We start from the raw sequence: 25181 nt of genomic DNA on the forward strand, positions 1-25181 counted from the left end.
AATCAACCATATAATGGTGAGTCTATCCTAATGGGGAATGATGTTGTATGCAAGACCATTGGGATTGGCACTATCAAAATCAAGATGTTTGATGGGATAGTAAGAACTTTAGTAGATGTGAGACATGTACCAGAACTAAGGAAAAACTTAGTATCTTTGCGGGCGCTTGACTCAAATGGCTGCAAGTACATAAAAGAAGGTAGAGTTCTCAAAGTTATTAAGGGTGTTATGGCTGTAATGAAGGAACAACTAATATGAAACTTATACAGACTCATCATAGGGAGCACAGTTACAGGTGGAGCATCTGTAGGATCTGATACAGATGATACTTATCTGTGGCATATATGCCTAGGGCATATGGGAGAAAGAGGATTGATAAAGCTTCAAAAAATGAAACTATTGAAGGCAGTGAAAACTTGTAAACTGAACTTTTGCAAGTATTATGTTCAGGAAACAGCGCAAGGTTAGTTTCAAAACTGCAAAACATAAGAGTAAGGGGGGTGCTTGAAACTATTGAAGGCAGTGAAAACTTGTAAACTGAACTTTTGCAAGTATTATGTTCGGGAAACAGCGCAAGGTTAGTTTCAAAACTGCAAAACATAAGAGTAAGGGGGTGCTTGATTATATATATAATGATGTATGGGGTCCTTCAACAACCAAATCTGAAGGTGGGGCAGAATACTTCGTAACCTTTGTTGATGATTACTCAAGGAAAGTCTGGATCTACTTCATGAAGCATAAAAGTGAGGTGTTCACTAAATTTAAGGAATAGAAGGCTGAGGTAGAAAGAAAGACAGGAAAGAAAATTAAGTACTTGAGAACAGATAATGGAGGGGAGTACACGTACTAGCCGTTTCTAGAATTGTGCAAAGCTGAAGGGATTACACGTCACTTCACGGTTCCAAAGACACCATAGCAAAATGGTGTAACTGAAAGGATGAACAGGACACTTCTAGAAAGAACTCGGAGTATGAGGCTGAATGCCGGGTTGAGCAAGAGATTTTGAGCAGAAGTGAATATGGCATGTTTCCTCATCAACAGGTCTCCATCAAAGGCGATTGATTATGAAATCCAAAATAGGTATAGACAGGAAAACCTGTAGATTATTCTATTGTAAAAATATTTGGTTGTCCATCCTATGCTCATGTGGATAGTCAGCAACGTTCTAAGTTAGACTCAAAGTCTAAGCAGTGTATCTTTCTCGGTTTTGAGAAAGGCGTAAAGGGATTCAAGTTCAAAGAAGGTTGTGGTTAGGAGGAACGTTGTGTTTGATGAGTCCCATATGGTGAAGTCAAATTACAGTTCACAAGCAGTTGATGAAAATAAAAAAGGTTCTAATATGCAGGTGGAGTTGGGTGAGTCAGAAACAACAAGAGAGAATGAGTCATCCAGAGACTTAACCAGGATAACAGGAAACAATAGAAGTTCCCTATACTATAGCAAAGGGTAAAGGGAAGCGTACTCACAAAGCATCTATGAGATACGGGTTTGAGGACATGGTTGCCTATGCCCTCACTGTAGGTATAGGTGATCCATCTTCCTACCATGATGCTTTGAGTGATGAACAGCATGATAAATGGATGACAGTTATGATGGAGGAAATGGAGTCTCTACAGAAGAACAAGACTTGGGAGATTGTGGATTAATCCAAGGGAAGAAAAATCATTGGGTGTAAATGGGTCTTTCGTAAGAAAGAGGTAGCATCTGAGAAGGAGCGTGAAAGGTATTAGGCCAAACTTGTAGCCAAGGGCTATGCACAACAGGAGGGAATCGACTACAATGAAATATTCTCTAGTGGTGAAACACACTTCAATCCAGGTACTACTTGCTTTGGTGGCCATGTATGATTTAGAGCTTGAACAGCTTGATGTGAAGACTGCATCTCTTCATGGTGACTTGAAGGAACAAATTTACATTGAGCAGCCTGAAGGTTTTAAGGTGCAAAGAAAGGAAGATCATTCTTGTCTGCTTAAGAGATCGCTTTATGGTCTTAAGCAATCTCCTAGGCAGTGGTACAACAGCTTTGATTCCCACATGATGAAGATTGGTTGCACAAGAAGTGAGTATGATAGTTGTGTTCATTATAAAGTGTCAAGTGATAATTCCATTATTTTGTTGATACTTTATGTTGATGACATTCTCATTGCTGCAAAGAATAAAAATGATATAGTCTCCTTGAAGTCTTTGTTGAGTGTTTAATTTGAGATGAAGGATATTGGTAGTGCTAAGAAGATCATTGGCTTGGAAATCCTTAGAGATAGAAATGCAGGTAAACTTTGGGTTAACTCAGAAGAGGTATATTGAAAAGGTGCTAGAGCGTTTCAACATGAAAAAAGCTAAGCCAATTAGCACTCTGTTAGCTAGCCATTTCAAGTTATCTGAAAGGGAATGCCCTACAACACATGAGGAGGTGGAGCAGATGTCTCAAGTCCCCTATGCTAGCAGTTGGGAGTCTCGTGTATGCTCTAGTTTGTAGCAGGCCGGATTTGTCTCATGCACTCAGTGTTGTTAGCAGATACATGAGTAATCCAGAGAAGGAGCATTGGAATGCAATTAAGTGGATCTTCAGATATTTGAGTAAGACTAAAAATATATGTATTATGTTCAGTGGTAAAGGAAGCTACAAAGAATTGGCGGGTTATATTAATTCTGACTATGCTGGTGATTTAGACAGGAGGAGGTCTACTACAGGGTATGTATTTGCATTGGTTGGTGGACCTATATGATGGAGGGCGATGCTTCAGTCTACAGTTGCATTATCCACTACAGAGGCAGAGTACATGGCAGTTGAGGCTGCAAAGGAAGGAGTCTGGTTGGCTAGATTGGTTCGTGAGTTGGAGAATGTTTGACTTTTAAGTAACCAAATTAGGATGGGGTCTAACGATGGGAATTAAAACCCCAAAATATCAATGTAAGTGGATAGCTGGATTGAAAGATATGAGAATGCTTGACTTTTAAGTAACCAAATTAGGAAACTAGAAGAGGAGGCAGTAACAGAAGATCCAGCCAGTAGATGCGGACTAACTGCTGGTTGAGTGATGTAGATCCATACTTTGGTATAAGCTATCGCAGGAGTAAGCCCAGCCCAAAAGGCCCCAGTCGCCCCACTTAAATGTGGGTTTTAGTGATAATAAATAAGGGCCCATTGGGCCCATCAATTCTCACTTATTTAATTAAGTATTTAGTTAATTTAATAAGGCCCATCGATTGTACTCAGCCCAGTAGAGGCTCTTAATGCTAGTAGTTACTTACTCCATGTTGGACTTCTAGTCTAGTCCTAGTTGGAGTCCAACTCCTATGATGTAATGTCTAAACCTACTTGGAGTCTAACTCCTAGTTATGGTATAACTGCTATTTTGCCCTCTATATAGAGGAGCCTATATACTCTTACTTTTCAGATTTGAATAAAGAAAATTGCAGTCAATTGCTTAGAACAGCCGGGATAGTTGTGGGTGAAAAGTACGGGCCGAGATAGCCACTCCTCCCCACTTACTCTTTTATCTCTCTTCTTATTTTCTGAATTCGATTGTCTATTTCTGGTCACTGTTTGCTGCTATTATCAACTCCATAGAATTCAGACCTGTTCACCTTGGACTGTTAAGATCAACCAGCAAGAAGACTCCTCTTGATACGGATCCGGGTTCCAAAGCCTGAAGTTTGATCGCTTATGGGCCCACTCAGACACTCAATAAGTCATTAACAATAACCAGTGGCAGAATCCTAATTAAATTGAAGTTACAAAGGTGAATGACACTCTTGTAAATAACCAAATGTTCTATGGTGTTACTTGGTAGCTAAAGGAGAAGGACATAACAGGGGTTAGATTTATTAAGTATGGATAAATTAGGAAGGGACAAAAAAATAAGGGCAGCAAGTAAATAATAAAAGAAAAGAGGGCAATGATATGAGAATGAAAATAAAAGAAATGCTTTTATCACAAAAAGACAGACAAAAAAGACAACAGAATTTTAGCAAAGGGAGGAATAGACTAAACAATTTAAACCAATAAAGTAAGAAATCACGAACATGAACGAGGGTCATCTTCCTTCAGCCAAGGAACAGAGGTGGTAAAGCAGAAAATGTTTCGAACAGAAGATCTCGATCACTAGGGTAGCACTCGAGCTGAAAGTTCAGGTATGGAATCGCAATACCAGGCTGGTTATAAACCCAGCTTCAATAAGCCTCAACAGCCCAAATCAGAATAGAATCAAAACTGCAACTAGGTCTGGCAGTAGGGTTTAAATTTCATACCTGAAACTGCTTTCCGTTCTCACAGGGACAAGAGCTTTGAAAACCTTGATCGATTGGGAGGAACAGCAAGAGATGACGAAAATAGACTTTCAGAAGGGGAAGGTAGAACAAAGAAAAAGGAGGGAGAGAGCTACACAAGCCTCTCAGCAACCACGGTTCAAGCCCAAAAAACCTCAGTCAAATTTCAGTTCTTCACTAGTGTATTACATGGCTATAAAATGAAAATCAAAGCATAAAATTGGTAGTTTATTAAAATGGAAACTAACCTAATTGGCAATAAAAACTTCAATCTTACTCAAATAAAAATACTACCAAACTAATTTCTACCCAAAAAGGAAAACAAATAAGGAATCAAATCAAAAGATAATTTTCTAAATCCATCACCCTATTGCATCACCTCTCCCGGTCTTAAGAGAACTCAACTCCGTCGAGTTAGGTCATGCTCCCAAGATACCCTTGTAGCTCGCTCGCCGATGATGTGGCACATATCTCGAAGCAAATGACGGGAACGTAACTCCGTGAAGAGGGAGAGTAGGCTGACGTGTCATTGGAACAGGAGTCGGTCGACGACGTGACATGTCTGATAATGCGTGTGGCATCATTAAATACGTACGACCTCCTTGCTTTACCTTGATGGTTTTCCGTGCAACATCATAAAGAATACCTGCATGTCCTTGCCAAGGTCGCCCTAGAAGAATGTCACAGGCGCCATGGGGTGAACAAGCAATACATGGTATTGAAATGACCCAAACTGTAGATGTACTCAAACAACTGCAGTGACCTCTTCTCAAGCTGTGGGTCCAAAACCTTGCACGTGAATCTTCTTGAAAAGTTGTTTCTGTGGAAGGTTGTGTGCTCGAACAAATTCAGTAGAGATGAAGTTTTCTTCTACCCCGGTATCAACAACTGTATGAATATCAATAGGATCAGAACCATGCAGGAGAGTACCATTTTGTTTGAAGAGAGGAACCTTGTCAATTAGTCTGTTTGAAAAGGATGAAAGACTAGCGGAATAAGCTTCTATATCCTCATCATCATCGTTAATATCATCTTCATCGAGGGGATAAGGATATAAAGCAGGATCAACATCTCCACTCTTCTCTATCGGTTGCTTCTCTCCTGCATTCATAGAACGAGTCCTATTGGGACACTTGTTGGAGTAGTGACCCTTCTCGCCACAACTATGGCATCTGATGTTCTTCACCCCATCACTATCCTTGTTGAACTCTAACATTTTTTTTTCAACTCCGCGAGCTTCAAGTTTCTTTTCCTCCATACGTGGTGGAGGTCTATAAACTGAAGGAACCTTGTGCATACTCTTCCAATCATAGTTTTTAAGGCGCTGCTAAGGCGTCGCCTTACTAGCGCCTTGGCGCTGATGCGGTCTAGAAATGGTAAGACAGTGCTCCGCCTTGCATGAAGTGGCGCCTTATGGGTTTTTTTTTTTTTAACACATTTTAAATTTACTTGATGAAGATTCCAAATATAGATTTTTTATTGGTAGGTGTATGGTTTTGTTAACACTTGAGATGTATGGGACCAGCCTTACTCCACCAAAAATAACCAAAACAATCAAAACAAAAACACGATTCACAAATAGGGTTTGGATTTTGTCAAGGGTTTTAAGAAAGGGCTTTGTGAAGGAATCAAGAAACAAGGAAGAACCACTAATCCAGGTGACCATTTTGCTCCGGCAGCGGTGAGCTTCATTCTTCTTTAACAGGAGTAGAAATATAGTGGATGACCTTAGGGCTTAGGCACTCATTTTGGCATCATAGAGGTAAGTATAGTAAATACTTGTATTTTTTTATGTCTTCTTTTCTTTATATTTATAATTTTGTTTCATAATTATGTATTTATATTATATATTAATATGTTATGATGATTGATGATTGATGAAGATGAACTTAGTTTATTCACTTTATTGATTTGTTTTCTTGATGAATATCTTACATTGGGATGAATATGAACCTTTAATATTTATTTAACAAATGAGTAATAGGATTCAACTAGGATTTGAGCTAAATAGATTGGTTTTATAAAAATATTACACAGGAACGCTTTAGTCAATAAGGCAACGCTTTACGCCCGCCTTATCGCTAAGGCGCTCCGAAAGACCCTCAAACGCCTCTGTCGCCTTACCGCCTTAAAAACTATGCTTCCAATAAATAGACTTTTCTTCAGCTATCTTGGCATGAGTTGCGGCCACATCAACTAACCTAAAATCGGTGTTAGTCAATTCAAGTTGGATCTCAGTACTTAGTCCACTAATGTATCACATCATTCGTTGCTGATATGTTTCCTGAAGTCGACACCTTGAAGACAGTTTTGGAATTTGAGGGTGTAGGTATCCACATCCTTGTTGCCTTGTTACAAGTTAAGCAATTTATGGAACATTACCTTCTTATAATTAAGAGGAACAAATTTCTCAGTTAGGATCTGCTTCATGACCTCCCAATCAGGTCCAAGTCTTCTGACAAACCTTGCATGCAGTACATCATCCAACCATGAACATGCATACCCAATAAACTTGGTGAGGATGAGTTCACACTTCTTCTCATTCAGAAAAGATTTACAAGCAAAAATCCTCTCAACTTTGGTAAGCCAGTTTAGAAATTCTTCAGGTCCCTTTTCAACACTGAACTCTAGAACCTCAACTTTGATGCCATAATCCCTATCAGAAAATTTCCTTGTAATATCCAAGGGGATAATGGGATTAAGTTGCTACCTATGAGGTGTGTCCTCGATCCGTAAGATATTGAACTGAGGACGTAGTGTAGAGGATCCTTCTTCAGCTCGCTTGTCGGACCTCTTCTTAAAAGCAGTCATCTCTTCCATAAACTTGTCAAACTTAGCTTCAGTCCTCTCAAGCCTAGCATCAGTATTTTGTTGACCCTTAGCTAATTCACGATACAATTTTTGTAGCTCAGCATTGGTGACAAGACCTGACATGGTTAGGAAATTGCAGAAAAATTTGCTCTGATACCACTTGATGCGGATCCGGATTTCAAAGACTGAAGTCAGATCGCTTATGGGCCCAGTCAGACACTCAATAAGTTATTAACAATAACCAGTGGCAGAATTATAATTAAATTGAAGTTATAAAGGTGAATGGCACTCTTGTAAATAACCAAATGTTCTATGGTGTTACTTGGTAGCTAAAGGAGGACATAATAGGGATTAGATTTATTACGTATGGATAAATTAGGAAGAAACAAAAAAATAAGGTCAGCAAGTAAATAATAAAAGAAAGGAGGGCAATGATATGAGAATGAAAATAAAAGAAATACTTCAACACAAAAAGACAGACAAAAAAGACAAAACAGAATTTTAGCAAAAGGAGGAATAGACTAAACAATTTAAGCCAATAAAATAAGAAATCACGGAGGAAACATGAAGGAGGGTTATCTTCTTCCTTCAGCCAAGGAACAGAGATGGTGAAGCAAAAAATGTTTTGAACAGAAGATCTTGATCACCAGGGCAGCACTCGAGATGAAAGTTCAGGTATGGAATCGCAATAGCAAGCTGGTTATAAACCCAGCTTCAATAAGCCTCAACAGCCCAAATCAGAATAGATTCAACACCTGCAACTGGGTCTGGCAGTAGGGTTTAAATTTCATACCCGAAACTGGTTTCGGTTCACAGGGACAAGAGATTCCGAAAACCTTGATCAATTGGGAGGAACAGCAAGAGATGAGGAAAATAGACTTTCAGAAAGGGGAAGATAGAAGAAAGAAAGAGGGAGAGAGCTACTCACGCCTCTTGGCAGCCATGGTTCAAGCCCAAAAAACCTCGGTCAAATTTCAATTCTTCAAATCTGAGTTCTTCACTAGTGTATTACATGGCTATAAAAAGAAAATCAAAGCATAAAATTGGCAGTCTATTAAAATGGAAACTAACCTAATTGGTAATAAAAAATTCAATCATACTCAAATAAAAATACTACCAAACTAATTTCTACCCAAAAAGGAAAGCGAATAAGGAATCAAATCAAAATATAATTTTCTAAACCCATCGTCCAACTACATCACCTCTCTTGAAACCAATTGATTCCCTCTACTGCCCACACCTGAGGTCTGAACTGCAAGACCTTTTGAGGGTCTGTTCTACACCACAAGTGGACCACTCGATCCACCTTGGAAGCTCATCTGAGGCTGCCAGCTGCTGGACCTGCGATTCTTGGAGTTCTTCTCTCTCCTAGGTCTGAAATCAAGAACTAGAGTATCTCACAAACCAGCCGTCAGAAGTCTTTGATATATGGGGGTTTTTGTAGCCTTATTGGGACCTATCATCGATAAGAAGGACAGATCATTCTGAGCTCCCCAGCCCCAGCCGCAGGTCTCTCTCTATACCCTACGCAAGTAATTTTCTCTCTCCTCTTGTTTTGGTTGTTTTACTTTGTCTTTGTGGGGTTTATTTCTGGTTTTGTTCCTTTTGTCCTCCTTGTTCCAATTTTGATTGTTTCAAGTCAGTTTGAGTCTTGTTTGGGGTGTAAACTATTAGGGATAGTTCACTTGTAACCTACTTCTACATTAAGTGGTATCAGAGCTATGGCTAAAGAAAGCTCCAAACAAATTTCACTGAAGGATGTGATGAAATCCCTCCAAGCATTGACTGCAAGGATAGATGTTATTGACCAACAAATGGTAGAACTGAAAAGGACTAATGCTGCTCAGTCCAACACAGTCAACAACACTAATGCTATGCCAAAAGGGTTCACATTTCAAGCTCGAAGGAACATACTACCTCGGGGTGAAGAGTTTGATGAGTATGAAGGTAATCAATTTCACCATGATGACAGACACAAGGTGAAATTGGAACTGAAGGAGTATAATAGAAATCACGATCCCCTCTACTTCCATGATTGGCTGAACTCCTTTGTTGACTACTTCTGATGGTACCATATGTCTAACGGAAGAAAGGCCCAACTAGCTATCACTATGCTGACAGGTGGTGCTAAGGATTGTTGGAAAGCTGAAGAAGTTAAACTCATGCGCAGACATAGAGAGCCTCGCAATTAGGAAGAACTCAAACTCATACTCAGTGAGAGATATCTGCCTCCCACATACCGACACTGTCTCTATTATATGCTCAACACTCTCCGACAAGGTACCATGACTGTAGAAGAGTATATTAATAAATTCAACGTTTTACTTTCACAAACAGGTGCATATCATAAAGACGAAGAATTGCTTATATCTCGATTCAAGTTGGGATTACGACATGATATTCGTGATAAAATTGGTGTGATAGAATTGCCATCCTTGAATGCATGCATCAAAAAATCTCTAGAAGCTGAAGATCTGATCAAGTCAACCCCTAAAAAGTTCAATCAGTCTACTAATGTTAAAAGGCCATTTGCACCAAATAAACCTAACGGATTTCCAACCCGAGCGCCACACTCTACGTAGGATAAGGGTAAGAGTCTTACGGGTGGCAGAGAGTCAGGATCCTTGACATGTTATGGCTGTGGGGGAACTGGACATGTTGCAAAATTATGCCCTCAGTGTGAAAGATCCAACTCCATCATCAATGCCATTGAGTCCAACCCAGATATGCAAATATATGAACCACAGGATGATGATTGGGCTGTAAATGTTTCCGTTGAAGGAATGGAAGATGAATATGGAGATGACTATGCACCAAGTGATGATGACCCATATAATTCCATCAATGTAGTGGCAAAAATCCTAGAGGTTGAAGCAAAAGGAGAAGACTGGATAAGGCACAATATATTCTACACTTTGATGTCTAGTGGGCCTCACAAAGCTCAGGTAATTGTGGACAGTGGGAGTTGTGTGAACGTAGTATCTCAAACTTTCGTAGTTGAAGGGAAGCTTAAGATTTGAACCCCATCCACAACCATACAAAGTATCACTACTAGACAACAACATGTCAGTAACTCAACGTTGTTCTCTACCACTGAAGGTTTCAGATTATGAAGAAAATGTATGGTGTGATGTCATTCCCATGGTTCTCACTGATGTGCTACTTGGAAGAGCCAAGGCCTTGGCTCTATGATAACAATGTTCTAGTTGGAGGTACTAAGAACCAATGCTTCTTCGATCATAAAGGCAAGTCATTCACTCTAAATCCCCTCAACATATCACAAGTGAAAGAAAAGTTAAGGGCTGCCCAAATACGAAGACAACACGTCTTGAAGAACTTTGAAAAGGCCTCTTCCAATGGAACCACTGAGCAAAAGAAACAACTTTGCAAGGCCAACACTAGCAAGAAACATCAATTGCACACGAAGCTGTGTGTGCTGCCCCACAGAGAGTTCGTGGTTACTAGTGAAGAAACCGGACTGATATTGGCACTTGTTACTAAAGCAGCTGAACTGGTAAAAGAGGTAACACGTCCACCACAAATCAAAGAGTTACATACTGATTTTTCAGATTTGGTGCCTGATGAACTACCACCTATGAGGGATATACAACAAGCAATTGATCTAGTGCCTGGTTCAGTACTTCCAAATCTGCCCACTTATCTTCTCAGCCCCACAGAACATGCCGAGCTCAAGAGACAAGTGGATGATCTGTTACACAAAGGCTTTCTAGTAGAGAGCATGAGTCCATGGGTCGTACCAGCCCTACTGACACCAAAGAATGACGGATCATGGCATATGTGCATTGACAACCATGCCATCAATAAAATCACGGTAAAGTGTGGATTTCCTATTCCTCGTTTGGATGATATGTTAGCCATATTGACAGGAGCCACTATATTTTCAAAGATTGATCTACGTAGTGGGTATCATCAAATTCGAATCTGTCCTAGAGATGAATGGAAGACAGTCTTCAAAACAAAAGAAGGGTTGTATGAATGGAAGGTCATGCCCCTTGGCCTTACCAATGCACCTAGTACCTTTATGAGAGTGATGACTTATGTGTTGCACCCCTTTATTGGCAAGTTCCTTGCAGTATACTTTGATGATATATTAATTTACAGAAAGGCACAAAATGAGCACCTTGAACACTTAACGCGTGTTATGAGAATGCTACGAGAAAAGAAGCCCCATATCAACTTGAAGAAGTGTTTTTTCATGCCGTAAGTGTTCAAGGTGCTAACATGAAAAAACACTTAGCATTCTATGAGAATGCTATGAGCATGAAAAAACACTTAGCATTCTCATTCTTGCAAGTATGAGATTCACTAATGGCCTATCACTAAAATCAAGTTCTTTACGGCATTCCATCCTCAAACAGACAGTCAGACGGAGGTAATAAATAGAAGCCTTGGCAATTTGCTCCGTTGCCTGGTTCGTGACTATGAGAAGACAGGGCCATCTATTCTTGACATAGCAGAGTTTGCATATAATAGCTTTGTCAACCGCACCACCGGTCGTACTCCATTTGAAATCGTTCTGGGACTGCAGCCACAACAACCAGTTGTCATGGTACCATTGCCACCTCATGCCCGTGTTAGTGTTGAAGCCGATGAGTTCCTTTAAAATATCACAAAGGTACACGCTGATGTTCGTCGCCGCAAAGCTGTTAGCAATGATGGGTATCAAGCAAATGCTAACCATCACCGACGTTATGTGGAATTTCAACCGGGTGATATGGTAATGGTTTGAATTCCACCTAAGAGATTCCCTCCTGGTACCGTGCACAAGCTCCATCCTCGGAATATGGATCCATACAAGGTCTTGAAGCGTATTGGTCCCAATGCTTACATGCTGGAATTACCTCCTACTCTGAAGATCAACAATGTCTTCAATGTGGCTGATCTTACACTCTATGTGGAACATCAATCTGATGAAGGAGATACAGAGCATGCACTAAAGCTTCCTCAGTTTGTAACCCCCACAGATGATATAATTGAAGATGTTATTGGCAACAAATTCACTACTGTTCGTGGTGGTAAGGGCTACTATTCGTTCCTCGTCAAGTGGAAACAACGACCTCAACAAGATTGCACTTGGATCCACGCCGATGACTTCCAACGTCTTGATACAGATCTCTATGAACGTTACATATCCTTCATCCATTCATCGGAGACGAATGATTCTAAGAAGGGGGGAGCTGATGTAGATCCATACTTTGGGCTAGGCTATCACAGGAGTAAGCCCATCGCAAAAGGCCCCAATCACCCCACTTAAATGTGGATTTTAGTGATAATAAATAAGGGCCCAATGGCCCATCGATTCTCACTTATTTAATTAAGTTTTTAGTTCATTTAATAAGGCCCATTAGGCCCATCGATTGTACTCAGCCCAATAGAGGCTCTTAGTTAAAGCTATTAGTTAGAGGCTCTTAGTTAATGCTATTAGTCACTTACTCCATGTTGGAGTTCTAGTCTAGTCCTAGTTGGAGTCCAACTCTTATGATGTAATATCTAAACCTACTTGGAATCTAACTCCTAATTATGGTATGACTACTATTCTGCCCTCTATATATAGAGGAGCCTATGTACCCTTATTTCTCAAATTTGAATAAAGAAAATTACAGTCAATTGCTTAGAACAGTCGGGATAGCTGTTGGTGAGAAGCCCGGGCCGAGATAGCCACTCCTCCCCACTTGCCCTTTTATCTCTCTTCTTATTTTCTGAATTCGATTGTCTATTTCTGGTCACTGTTTGCTGCTATTATCAACTCCAGAGAATTCACACCTGTTCATCTTGGACCGTTAAGATCGACCAGCAAGAAGACTCCTCTCTTGAAGCCAATCGATTCCCTCTACTGCCCACACCTGAGGTCTGATCTGCAAGACCTTTTGAGGGTCTGTTCTACACAAGTGGACCACTCGATCCACCTTGGAAGCTCATCTGAGGCTGCTAGCTGCTGAACCTGCGATTCTTGGAGTTCTCTCTCCTAGGTCTGAAATCAAGAACTGGAGTATCTCACAAACCAGCCATCAGAAGTCTCTGATATTTGGGGGTTTTTGTACCCTTACTGGGACCTATCATCGATCAGAAGGACAGCTCCTTCTGAGCTCCCCAGCCCCAGCCGCAGGTCTCTCTCTGTACCCTGCACAGGTCATTTTCTCTCTCCTCTTGTTTGGGTTGTTTTGCTTTGTATTTGTGGGGTTTATTTCTGGTTTTGTTCCTTGTATCCTCCTTGTTCTAATGTTGATTGTTTCAAGTCAGTTTGTGTCTTGTTTGGGGTGTAAACTGTTAGTGGTAGTTTACTTGTAACCTACTTCTACATTATCGAGTCTCTCTCATAGGCTGGCCAGCAAACCCCCAAAAGGGTTGGCTGATCAGATCCTTGGATGGGAAGATTTAGCACTCGATCGGTTCTTCCAAACCCAATCTTCTTCTGCTGAATTTGATTCTGGCCAGGGATGTGTTGTCACTGTTTCTTCAATCAGATTAGAAGAGACGAGAAAGGAGATGGGATAGCTGTGGGGGATGGCTATCGCAGCCTTGGGTCTCAACAACAGCTATCTCAGCTGTTGAGGAATTCTTTCTCAGAACTTGGAGCAAATTTGCTGCAATTATTATTCATTCAGTTGTGTTAAGAACTTACAGCCGTGCCTCTTTTATAGAGGGTCTAACTCCCACTCAAAATAAGAAAAGACGTAGTAGACTCCAACTTAGCTCAGGACTTAAGAATGCTAATTAGCTAACAACTCAAACTTGGAGTGGGACCCAAGTAAAACTGTAAAATAAATACTCCAACATGGAGTGGGACTCAAGTAAGACAATAGAACAAACTCTAACTAGGAGGACCAGCCCATCAGTAGGCTGGTTCGACCCATCCAGACCAGATCTCGAGTGCAGCTGGGTGGTTGGTTTGATCCTTGGGCTGAGCCCTTCTTCCTCCTTCGATAGGTAAGGTCAAATCTGCTGTTGTTGCTGGACTGATCTACATCAAGAACGGAAGCCAAATACAACACAAATTGGGTTACCCCATCAAAAGGAGAAGAGGGGGGGGGGGGGGAGATAATACATAGGGGAGACCCCAAAACACAATAGTGAGCTTGTTCCTTAAGGTGTCACGGATAGTGCGATGGCGGAGGCAACCAAGTTTGGAGCTCACACCAAAGTAGATGGCTTTCCAAATCATATAAAAAGAACGAAAACTGGAAGTCCATCCACGAAGATTGCGCTCCATCTAGATATGGTTTATAGTAGAGCAGAAGGTGAGTTTCCCAATAGAATCACAAATGGAGGATCCACCATAAGTCATGTCAACCCAACCCCATTCTCTACTCAAGGGAAGACTCTTCTACGAGACGGCCAGCAGTTACTAATGACCCTCTTCCAAGCAGAGAAGGGGCATGAGAAGAAAAGATGATCGGTATCTTTAGTACCATTCCAGCAATAAGATAAGGAACTGGAATGTGCCAGTAGATGAGGAAAGACTGCGTAGGAGGCAATTAGATATAGCTCTCCAAGCAATGAAGCTATGACGAGGGATATGCCCTTTAAACTAGATGATGTTGTGCCAAGGGACAAGAGGGTCTTCTGAGTGAATGAAATCCCAAGCTGAGACCGAGCTAAACAAACCGTGGCAGAAGGGAGCCAAAGGATCTTGTCTTCTCTTCCCCGATGGCTAGGGGGAAGGGGAGAAAGGGAAGACGAGAAAACCGCAAGGGGGTGGGGTGGGGTGGGGTGGGGTGGGGTGGAGGGGGGAGACAAAACACAATGAGAGATGATAGAGGCAATAGAGGAAGATCTACTCAAACCGGAAGAGTATATAGATCGTGGAGTGATCAAGGAAAGGAGGATACCCAATGGATGCTAAGGATCCAACTAGAGGGAGGTTGACGAGCCATTACCAATGATATAGGAAATAGCACCAAGAGCAATCGATCTAATGCTAAGAATATTGCGCCAAATTCAAGTTGAATCCAAAGCGGGGGGAGGCAGTCCAAAGGGAATCATTTTTAGGGGTGAGAAGTAGACCCAAGAGACCCAGATACTGTTGTGCTTGGAAACAATCTTCCAGATGAGACTAAGAATGCCAAAAATATTAACTTCTTTGATTTTTCTCAATCCCAGGCCACCTTCTGATTTGGGAAGGCAAACTTTATCCCAACTCATAGGGTGGAGGAACTTAATGGAATCAACTTCTTTCCAGAGGAAGGAACAGAGGAGGATTTCAATAGATTTGGAGGTGGCAACAAGGAGGACAAAAATGCCAAACCAGTAAAGGTACATAGATTGAAGCACATATCTGATAAGAACTAGGCGACCAATGTAAGAGAGAAGCTTTCCTTTCCAAAGCTGAAGCCTTTTTACGCATAAGGTCAAGCATGGGAGTGTATTGACAACAAAAGTCAGGAGGAGATGAGGGGCAAACCTAGATATTTGACAGGAAGGGAGCCAAGGGTGAAACCAGAGAGCGCAAGGAGCTAAGCTTGACAGTTTCTCTATAAGTCCAAATTTTGATTGCTATCTTTTGGAATTATCTGATTTCTAAAACTAAGTTTTTAGCTCTGTTTATTGGTTTTTGTTAGCTCCTTAGGCTGTGTATGGCAATGTTTCTGTTTCAAATTTGTATTTCTATTAGAAATACTTGTTGTGTTTTTGTTAATTTGGAATACTTCTATACAAAAAATGTAGTACAGTAAAACTGGAAAAAATTTAGTATTTCCACCACTAAACAATAAAAAGAAACACGAATGGAATGCAAATTAATAAAAGTGGTGCTGGTGGCAGTGGAAGAGGTGGAGGTGGTTGTGGTGATAATGGTGGTGATGATGGGGATGAGGACGAGGAGGTGGTGGTGGTGGCAGTGGCGGTGGCGGTGGCTGTGGAAGGGCGCAGCGAAAGAGGTCGTGGTGATGATGATGGTGGGGGAGATGGGGGTCAGGCTGAGGTGGTGGTGATGATGTGGGTGAGGATGTGGTGGTGATGATGTGGGTGAGGAAGTGGTGGTGGTGGAGGTGGTGATGTCGCGGTGGTGGTGATGATGATGAGGGTGAGAAGGAAGAGGATGAGGTGGGGGTTATATGTTGGGTCTTTTTGTTGAGCAATTTTGTTTCTGTTTTTAAAAAACCAATTTCAATCTGTTTCTGAAAACACCAAGAAATGTGTTCTATTTCACCAGGTTCATTCCAAAAAAATAAAAATTAAAAACAGACTGGATGTCTCAAACATGTTTTGCTCCAAATGTGTTCCAAAAAAGAACAAAAAACACCAGAAATGTTATTTTATTTTATTTTTAAACGTGGCCATACAGACCCTTAATCTCTATCTGCTTCATACTCAGGTTTAATTTTTCAATTCCTGCTTTGAGTTTCTATTTTCTGACTGGGTTTTGGTAACATGTTATTTTTATAGACACATGTCTTAAAGAAAGCCATCAGAATTCTCTAAAAAATTTGCTGGTTTTTTTAAACCTATATATACCCATCATGGTTCGAGATTTCGGTCAAGATGGCCAAATTTCGGTTTCGTTAAGAATCAAAATGAAATGCATGTCGACTCAGTAGAAATGCAATGCTTTGGCCGAAATTTCGGTATCGTTTTGGCAGGTTGGTATTATTTTGGCGAACGTTACCTAACTTGTAATATAAATTTCGAACCATTTTCAGTGATTTATTCAGTTTCAACCTTAAAAGGTAAAAAGCCTAGAAAACCCTGGATTTCATATTATCGGTCGAATCACCTACATTTCTTGGTGGAACAAGGTGTTTGGGACTATTACAACGCATTGCATCAATGATTTACTAGATTTGAGAAAGATTCCAATTTAGAGGTATACCCTTCTCCATTACCCATTGAGTATGAGGGTCAACCACATAGTGGGTCATCCTTGTTGGATAACATCTTCTCATACCCGGCCCCCAAGCATACATGCTGTCTCCGTTATGGTGGCTCCCTGTATAGATCTCCACTGCACAGTGATCTATACCTTAGTTAGGTTACCTCTAGCATATTGATGGTACCACTTATACACATGCTGGAGGATTTCGAGCATTTTTTCCGACAGTATGATATGGCCATCATTGTGATACAATTGGAGGAACGGTTGCGTTGGCACTAACAATCTGCTAGTGGTCTTAATCCTCCCCAGAACACAATGTGGAACTAGGATGGGCAGAGGGGTCCAATATGTAACACGTAGTTTGTACTATGTCAGTGTGTAACATGTACATGTAATGTTATTGATAATTAGAAAAAGCTAACCAATATTACTTTTCTCATTCCAAATGTATATGTTGGTTGCTTCAATTAATTTCAGTGCATTCTAGTGCTATATTATGTGTAAAATAAGTTATATTGCAGAAAAGAAACAGAAGGGTACATCAAACACTAGCCACCTAAGGTCCAAAGCCAAAATACAATTTTTGGGTGCAATATTTTACAATTTAAATTTAAAAATAATATTTGGAGATGCTTAATTAGGGTTCCCCTGAAGTATTCGGCCAAAATATGGTCATTTGACCACTGAAATGGCCAACCGAAATATTCAGCCAAAATATAAAGGGTTTCACCGTTTCAGTCTTTTTTTTTTTTTTTTTCTTTTTCGGATGAATAAATAATATATTAACAACAAAAAAGAGAATCAAGAGACCATAAGGGAAGGGGAGGGAGAGGGGAAGGGAGCTACAAAGCTGGAGCAACTAGGGGAGGGGATCAAAATGGAAGAGGGCAATCCCGAGGAGACAACAATAGTTTCAGTCTTAATTTTGTTAAGGGGATCAAAATGGAAGAGGGCAATCCCCAGGAGAATACAATAGTTTCAGTCTTAATTTAGTTAAGGGGATCAAAATGGAAGACGGCAATCCCCAGGAGACAACAATAGTTTCAGTTTTAATTTAGTTAAGGTTTCCCTGGAGTTTCAAGCCAAAATATGGCTAATTGACCACTGAAATGGCCAACCGAAATGTTCAGCAGAAATATACACGATTTTATCCAAACAATATGGTTGAAATTGAAATATCGAATTATGATACTCAGTAAGCCTACTCTACCAGAAAATAAAGCCCAACCAACTTGTCCCTGTTCAGATATAGCAAATATGCAATTCTGGTCCTATTCCCCAATCCCTGCAATTATGGAATTTCCTTTGGGCTTCTAAACCCTAAATCTTTAGGTGACCTAGGACCCCATTAAGCCCGTGCAGCCACTCCAAGTTTTTCCTCATATATTTAAGAAAGTGAAACCTTATTGTTGTTACTTCTATTGAAGGTTTTATGCAGTGACCAACTTCTTACCTTGGGCCTAATATCAATTTGTTAGCCTCTTCTCGAGGCAATCTCACATAGTGTAGGAGAACTTTCACGCAGGCTATGTTCCCTGTTTGTTAAGGCTTCTGAAAGTCAGATTTTAGATAGGCCTTCCCTTCTCTGAACTTTCATTCATCATGGGTTCTACAAAGTTTAAATGCACACATGGGTATCATGAGGGTTTTTTGGTAAAGGTACTAAAACCCTATAGAGGTTTGTGAACCCTAGGATAGAGTGGTGAACTTCACCACCTAGTGAAGGAAAACTTTGTCCAAAATAAAATAATATTGAAGGCTCCAATTTTTTAGAAAATATCATGCAAGATGAACAATACAACAAAACACACACCTCCTCTGCGTCAAGAACCAAAGCAACCACATGAGCCCGAATAAGACTTTTTCTTGATTGCATAATGCTCAAGGAGCCAGGTCCATTCTCACGCTTTGTCCTTTGTAACCAACCTGCAGTGTCAACCTGAAAAACCCCAGCCCAACCATATTGCACAGAATGTAAGAAGTTTCAAATATTTTAATGCTGATTATGATTTACTAATCCATAGGAAAAAATAAGAAGAGAAAAGTTCCAACAAATTATTAGACCAGAGTACAAATGATGCATATTTTCAGCAGAGAGAAGAGTAAGTTCCCGGCAGTTTGGTTTGGTTTGGTTTGGTTGGGTCCACCTGGTTCAAACCAACGCATGCAGTTCAGGGATGGTTCAAACCTGGTTCTTCTAGAGACCAGGAGTCATGGGAAGCAATTAGGAGTCTTCTATACAGCTTGCTGTTCCAGATTTCCAGGAACCTTATCTTTAAACAAGTTGTGGGCTTGAAATAGAGTTAATCACTCTTTTATTTTACCGTTATTTAGATGTACAGTCTGGCTAGGTATGTCCATTCCCCTTTTTTTTTTTTTTGGGGGGGGGGGGTGAATAATAAATTCACTACCAAGAGGAAAGAAACAAGGAGAAATATATACAGCCCAAGGGGGGAAAAAACCCACAGAAAAAAACATTAAAACCTATAAGGGGGCAACAGGGTCCAATTGGGGGGGGGGAGGGGGAAGACCACAATGAGCATGTTCCTTCGGGAATCACAAACAGGCCTAAGAGGGAGACAATGGAGCTTAATGCTAACATCAAAGAAAATGGCCTTCCAAATCTTATCAAAAGATCGAGAATTGGAGGTCCATCTTTGAAAATTGCGCTTCATCCAAAGGTGATTGATTGTCACACAAAAGGCAAACTTCTCAGCCGAATCATAGAAAGAGGATCCACCAAAGGTCATATCCATCCAAATCCATTCCCTAGAGAGGGGCAGCGGGGATCTCTTGCCAAGCCAACACCAAGAACGGATTTTTTTTCCAAAACGAGGAGAAAAAGGGGCAAGAGAAGAAAAGGTGATCAAAGTCCTCACAACCATTGCAACAGAGGCAACAAGAGAAAAAGTCACAGGGATGTGATAGAAGCGGAGGAAGGAGAGGGTTGGAAGGCAATAGAAAAGAGCTCTCCAAGCAGTAAAGCTATGCCTGGGGATGTGACCTTTAAACCAAACAATGTTGTGCCAGAGAACAAGGGGATGAGGAGAGCGGATAAAGTTCTAACAGGAGGAAGAGGAGAAGGAACCCGATAGAGAAGGGGACCAAAGGATTTCATCAAGAGGGCCAGGCTTGGAGGAGGGTAGGGGGGAGAGATTTCCATAAGGAAACAAGGAGAGTGGAGGGAAGAGGGGGGGGGGCCAAGAGCCATTGGAGACGATGGAAGCAACTAGAGAGGATTTAGGAAGACCCGAGGAGTTTACAGCTCTGGCGCCAATGATAAAAAGGAGGGCATCAGAGGGGTGTGCCAATTATCTAGCCAGAGGGAAGTGGAGAGACCATCAGAGATGGAGGACTGAATAGCTCTAAGGGCAGAAGGCCTGAGGTTAAGGGAAGAGTAGACCCAGGAGACCTAGATACTTTTCTGCTTGGATACAATTTTCCAGATAAGCTTAAGGGTAACAGCTGAGTTGACATATGAGATTCTTCTGAGAACGAGGCCACCCCTCAATCTTAGGGCAGCAAATAGATGCCCAACTAATGGGATGGAGGAAGTAGGAAGAGCAAGTCCCTTTCTAGAGCGAGTATCACATGAGGGATTCCACTTTACTGATGGTAGAAATAGGAAGTTTGAACACATCAGCCCAATAGATGTAACAAGATTGAAGGACGGATCTGATAAGCTCAAGGCGACCGGTGTAGGAAAGGAGCTTACCTTTCCAGAGTTGAAGCCTTTTACGAATGAGACCAAACATAGGCGTGCAATGGGTGGGGAGATAGCTGGGAGGAAATAAGAGGCAACCCAAGGTATCTGACTGGGAGAGAACACAATGAGAACCCTGCGGAAAGAAGGAGAGAGGATTTGAGTTCATCAGCCACTCCAAAGAGAAAGAGATGGGATTCAGGAGATTTGTACGAAGACCTAAGAGGGATTTGAAGAGCTGGAGAGAGGAGAAGATAGATTAGATTGAGCAGGGATCAGCTTTGGAGAAAATCATCAGATCAAAAGCAAAGGCATTTTGATGCGGGCCACAAGAGCGGTACCAAATCGAGGCAAACTCTGAATACTAGATATGACCCCCAAAAAAAGGGGTCAAGGTCGGCCAGTGAGACAATGGGGGATAAGCTTCATCATCGAGAGGGAAACAACCCGGATCACCAACTAGCCAATGATCCAATCAGAGGAATAATCGGAACTATGGCATCAAACTTATTAATAGAAATCATAGTTGTCAAGGCATCGCCTAGGCGACGATTAAGCGTCCAGGCAGATTGCCTGGGGCCTAGGCGACAGTCGCCTTATTGCACTGCATGCCGCCTTGTGTTTTAACACTTATTTATGCCAAATATCATTTAAGTAAATGCTTCATTTACTTAAGATATTATTCATAAATAAGCAAATACCCCTTATTTGAATCCAATAAAAATAGTTTAAAAATAAAATTCCAAAAGGATAAAAAGTCAATCACCCAGTCCAAGAAAAAAAACTGGAATTTGGTTATAGGGGCAATTTTCAACTTTTAAATGCTGGAGTTTTTCTCAGTTATGAAAATTTTATAAATTCTATCATGTTAAAACATTGCTAAAAACCAAGAGTCCAGTAAAATAATTTTTTGTTTTGATATCCATAAAATTATTTTCATTCAGGCGATTTTAACAGCATTCGCGCACTTAAAAATAAGTTTGACCGGAACATAACCTTGTCATTACAACTCAGATTTAAGTAATCTTAGACTTGTTGGAAAGCTGATTTTATATTATAACTGATACAAAAAGTCTGATGTAAGAATAATATCATTTGACCAGTCAAACTTATTATAGAATTAGAGCATTTCTCTAAATTTTGATTTTTTATAACTTAATATGACTTAATTTTAATTTTTTATGATTTAATATGGATAAATGTTGATTTTTAATGACTTGATGTTACTTAATCTTGATTTTTTATTATACAAGGTATATATAGCTTACTAAATAATGTTAGAAAATAGGAAAAATAAAAAATAACAATTGGTCGCCTTGTTCGCCTTGTTCGCCTCAAGGCTTACGCCTTCTCGCCTAAGCGCTTAGACAACCCTCCACCGCCTTGGTTTCGTGACAACTATGATAGCAATATCTATTAGAAACAAAATTTCTAGCATTTGATGCCTGTTTGTGAAGTAAATAAAATATACATTTCCCCTCGACTCCATATCCAAATAAATAAGTCCTATAGGATCGGTGGATTCCTTGTCAAATCCCTCTACATTTATTAAAAAAATTTGCTGAGAGTGATCAAATGGTATAGTTCATTGGGTGTTGAAGGGAGGGCCCCAATTGGTAGAAAAGAAAACCCACTACCTTTGGGTTATCTTGCGCTTGGAAGAAGTAGAAAAAGGAATAAATAAAATGATAGTTTGATCCTTCGTCCTGTACTAAATAGGAGAGAAAATAGAATATCTTCGTCTTTACAAAAGTAAAAAAGAGAGAAAATGAAAGAAATGAGATGGGAAAAATGGGCGATCAATAGAAAAAATAATAAAATAAAGAGTAAAGAATACCTCTTTGATTTCAGGTCCTTTTTCTATTCCCTCAACCGGGCCTGGTCAATACCTAGAGGACGACAGGTGGGTGAGGTTTTAGAGCTTTGCATTTGAGGAGGAAGGAGAAGAGTTGGGATTCGGTTTGAATGGATATGGAAAGAACTTCAAGAGCAAGAGAGAAAAAGGAAGGGGGAGAGAGGGCAACCTTGGTGAATGCCACCAAAAGCGAAGAAGAAAACCGGCAGGGGACCCATTGACTAAAGCCGAGAGATGAGGGGAGGAAATGCAGGAGTGAATCCAGTTAATGAAAACTGGAGGGAAGGACATTTCATGAAGCACTTTGCAAATGAAGTCCCATCTAAGGGAATTGAAAGCTTTATGAATGTCAATTTTAAGGAGGGCAGTCGAGGAATAGGACTTCCTATCAAAACCTCGAACAAGTTCTTGGCAGAAGATTATGTTATTAGCTATGATTCTACCTTTAAAAAGGGCAGATTGGTTGGGACTAACAAGGGAGTCCACAACCAGCTGAATCATGTTCGCAAGGATTCTGGCTATGAACTTGTAGAGAAAGTTGCAAAAGGAGATGGGCCTAAAATCTGGCATGGATGAGGCCCCATCCTTCTTGGGGATATGACAAGTGAATGTGTGATTGATCCACTGATTTGGGCCGGATTAAAGAAGAAACTTCGCACAACATTGAGAGGATAATGCTTACCAATATCCCAGCAATGGGACAAGAATCCTATACTGAACCCACCTAGGCCAAGGGCTTTGCTATTTTTATAGAAGAGGATAGCAGAGATCTCATCATCCAAAGGGATAGCATAGAGGGAGGGAATCAGAGAGGGAGGGATGAATTTATTGAGGAGGCCTGAGGAAAAGCAAGGGGGCTGAAGAGGGGGGAGGGTTGAATAAAGAGGCAATGTAGGAGGAAGCCTCAGATTTGATAGCTTCAGCGGAGCTAGGAGTGGTGCCATCATTGGCAACAAGAGAAGGGATGGAGTTGAAGTTATTCCTAGCTTTGAGGGATCTATGGAAGTAAACCAAATTGGAACCACCTAGCTCAAGCCATTTTATACAAGGTTTTTGCTTCAGAAGCTTTCTTCTTAGGCCAAGAGAGAGGTTAGTTCAGCAGAGATGGTCTGCTCCTCAAGAGCTAGAGAAGGGTTGAGGAGGTCATTTTGCAGCCTTGCCTGGACAAAAGCCAATTTATCGAGACAGGAAGTGACATTCAAGGAGATGTTGCCAAAGGTGTTGGCATTCCAGAGCTTGAGAGCAACTTTAACTTTCCTTAACCTTCTAAAGAAGGCAATAAGGGGGAGGAGAAGGCACGAACTGGGATGGCCCAGGCCTCCTTGACAAGGGGGAGGAAACCAGAATGATGGCTCCACATATCAAATAACTTGAAATGTTTAGGCCCAAACAAGACATGAGGATGGATGAGAAAGGAGATGGGGGAATGGTCGGAAATGCCCGGGAGACCAAAGGTGGCATGGGAGGAGGGAAAATTGGTAAGCCACGCTTCATTGACAAGGATTATATCAAACTTGCAAGCAACTCTTTAGATCTAGTTCTCCTATTATGCCAGGTGACCTTAGAACCTGACCACCTGAGGTCATTCATGTTGATGGACTCAAGACAATCATTGAAGGCTACAACTGTCGTGAGATCTATGGGGAACCACCATGCTTCTTATGAGAGGATCAGACATTAAAATCTCCTCCCAACCCCCAAGGAAGGGAGCCTGAAAGAGGGGCAATGCCAAGGAGATCGTCCCATAGAGCAATTCTATCGGCTAAAGCATAGACCACAGGAGAAGGATTGAGCGAGATCGGAAATATGGAGATGGGTGCATTGGGAAGATGAGAATATAGAGTTGACAAGAAGCTTGGCTGGATTCCAAAGAACCCAGATCCTACCAAGAGGGGAGAATTGATAATTGGAAATGAGATTCCAAGATGAGGCAATGGAGGATGCAATCTGAGAAGCTTTGGGCTCGGGAACTCTAGTTTCCAAGAGGCAGACGAGAACAAACTTCCAAGATTTAAGGTAGGAACGGAGCTCACCTTGCTTTGCCATGGAGTTGAGACCCCGGATGTTCCAAATGGACCAAATCATTTAGTGATTTGGGGATGGAGGAGCGATGGCTCTGAGGAGCTGGCAGGAGAGTCAAATCGGCAGGAGGATTTCACTTTATTCTTGTTGCAGCGACAGTATTCGAGGACAGTGGGAGACCGAGTGCTGGGGAGAGCCGATACGTGGACAGGATAGACAACAGAGGCAAGGAATCAGCCTTCTTTTTCTTGGCAGCAAGCATGGAAAGGGCTTTGTCAGAAGGGAGAGGGAGAGGGGCCCTAGTCATTCTTCTTGCTCTTATTCTTCTTAGAGAGCTTCAAGAGGGGTTGGTGGGAGGAGGCACCAATCACAGCTATCGAACAAGAATTAGGAGGAGAGGCAACATCTTTAGCAATGGGGGCAGCAATCAGAAAATCATGAGTGGAAGCCTCAGAAGCACAGGAGGTAGACCGGCAGAGAGAGCAGCATAGGTGCAAGGGGAAGCCTTGCAGGACAGAGCAGTCGGGCAGCCAAGATGGGCAGCAAGCAGGGACCATTGGTGAGGGGAAGCCTCACTAGAGACGGGGATGCTGGAGGAGAGAATGCCCAAGGTGCAAGGGGAAGCCTCGCAGTTGATCGCCATCGAACAGGGGCAGCAAGCAGGGACCGTTGGTAAGGGGAAGCCTCCC

General features: G+C 41.3%; 1 protein-coding gene across 6 annotated transcripts in view; it reads right to left on the reverse strand.

Moving 5' to 3' along the window:
• Positions 1-25181, reverse strand: part of LOC122087211 (GTPase Der) — a 90605-nt gene that overhangs the window by 30878 nt on the left and 34546 nt on the right. For all 6 annotated transcript variants that reach the window (XR_006142701.1, XR_006142702.1, XR_006142703.1 and 3 more), the window contains exon 6: positions 18726-18851. Coding sequence is in view for 3 of the 6 variants with exons in the window: in XM_042656259.1 (XP_042512193.1) it covers positions 18726-18851 (126 nt within the window). In the remaining 3 variants the exon portion in view is untranslated. The remainder of the gene's footprint in view (positions 1-18725; positions 18852-25181) is intronic.

The sequence above is a fragment of the Macadamia integrifolia genome, chromosome 8, assembly GCF_013358625.1.
Source record: "Macadamia integrifolia cultivar HAES 741 chromosome 8, SCU_Mint_v3, whole genome shotgun sequence".
In the NCBI taxonomy this organism is placed as follows: domain Eukaryota; kingdom Viridiplantae; phylum Streptophyta; class Magnoliopsida; order Proteales; family Proteaceae; genus Macadamia; species Macadamia integrifolia.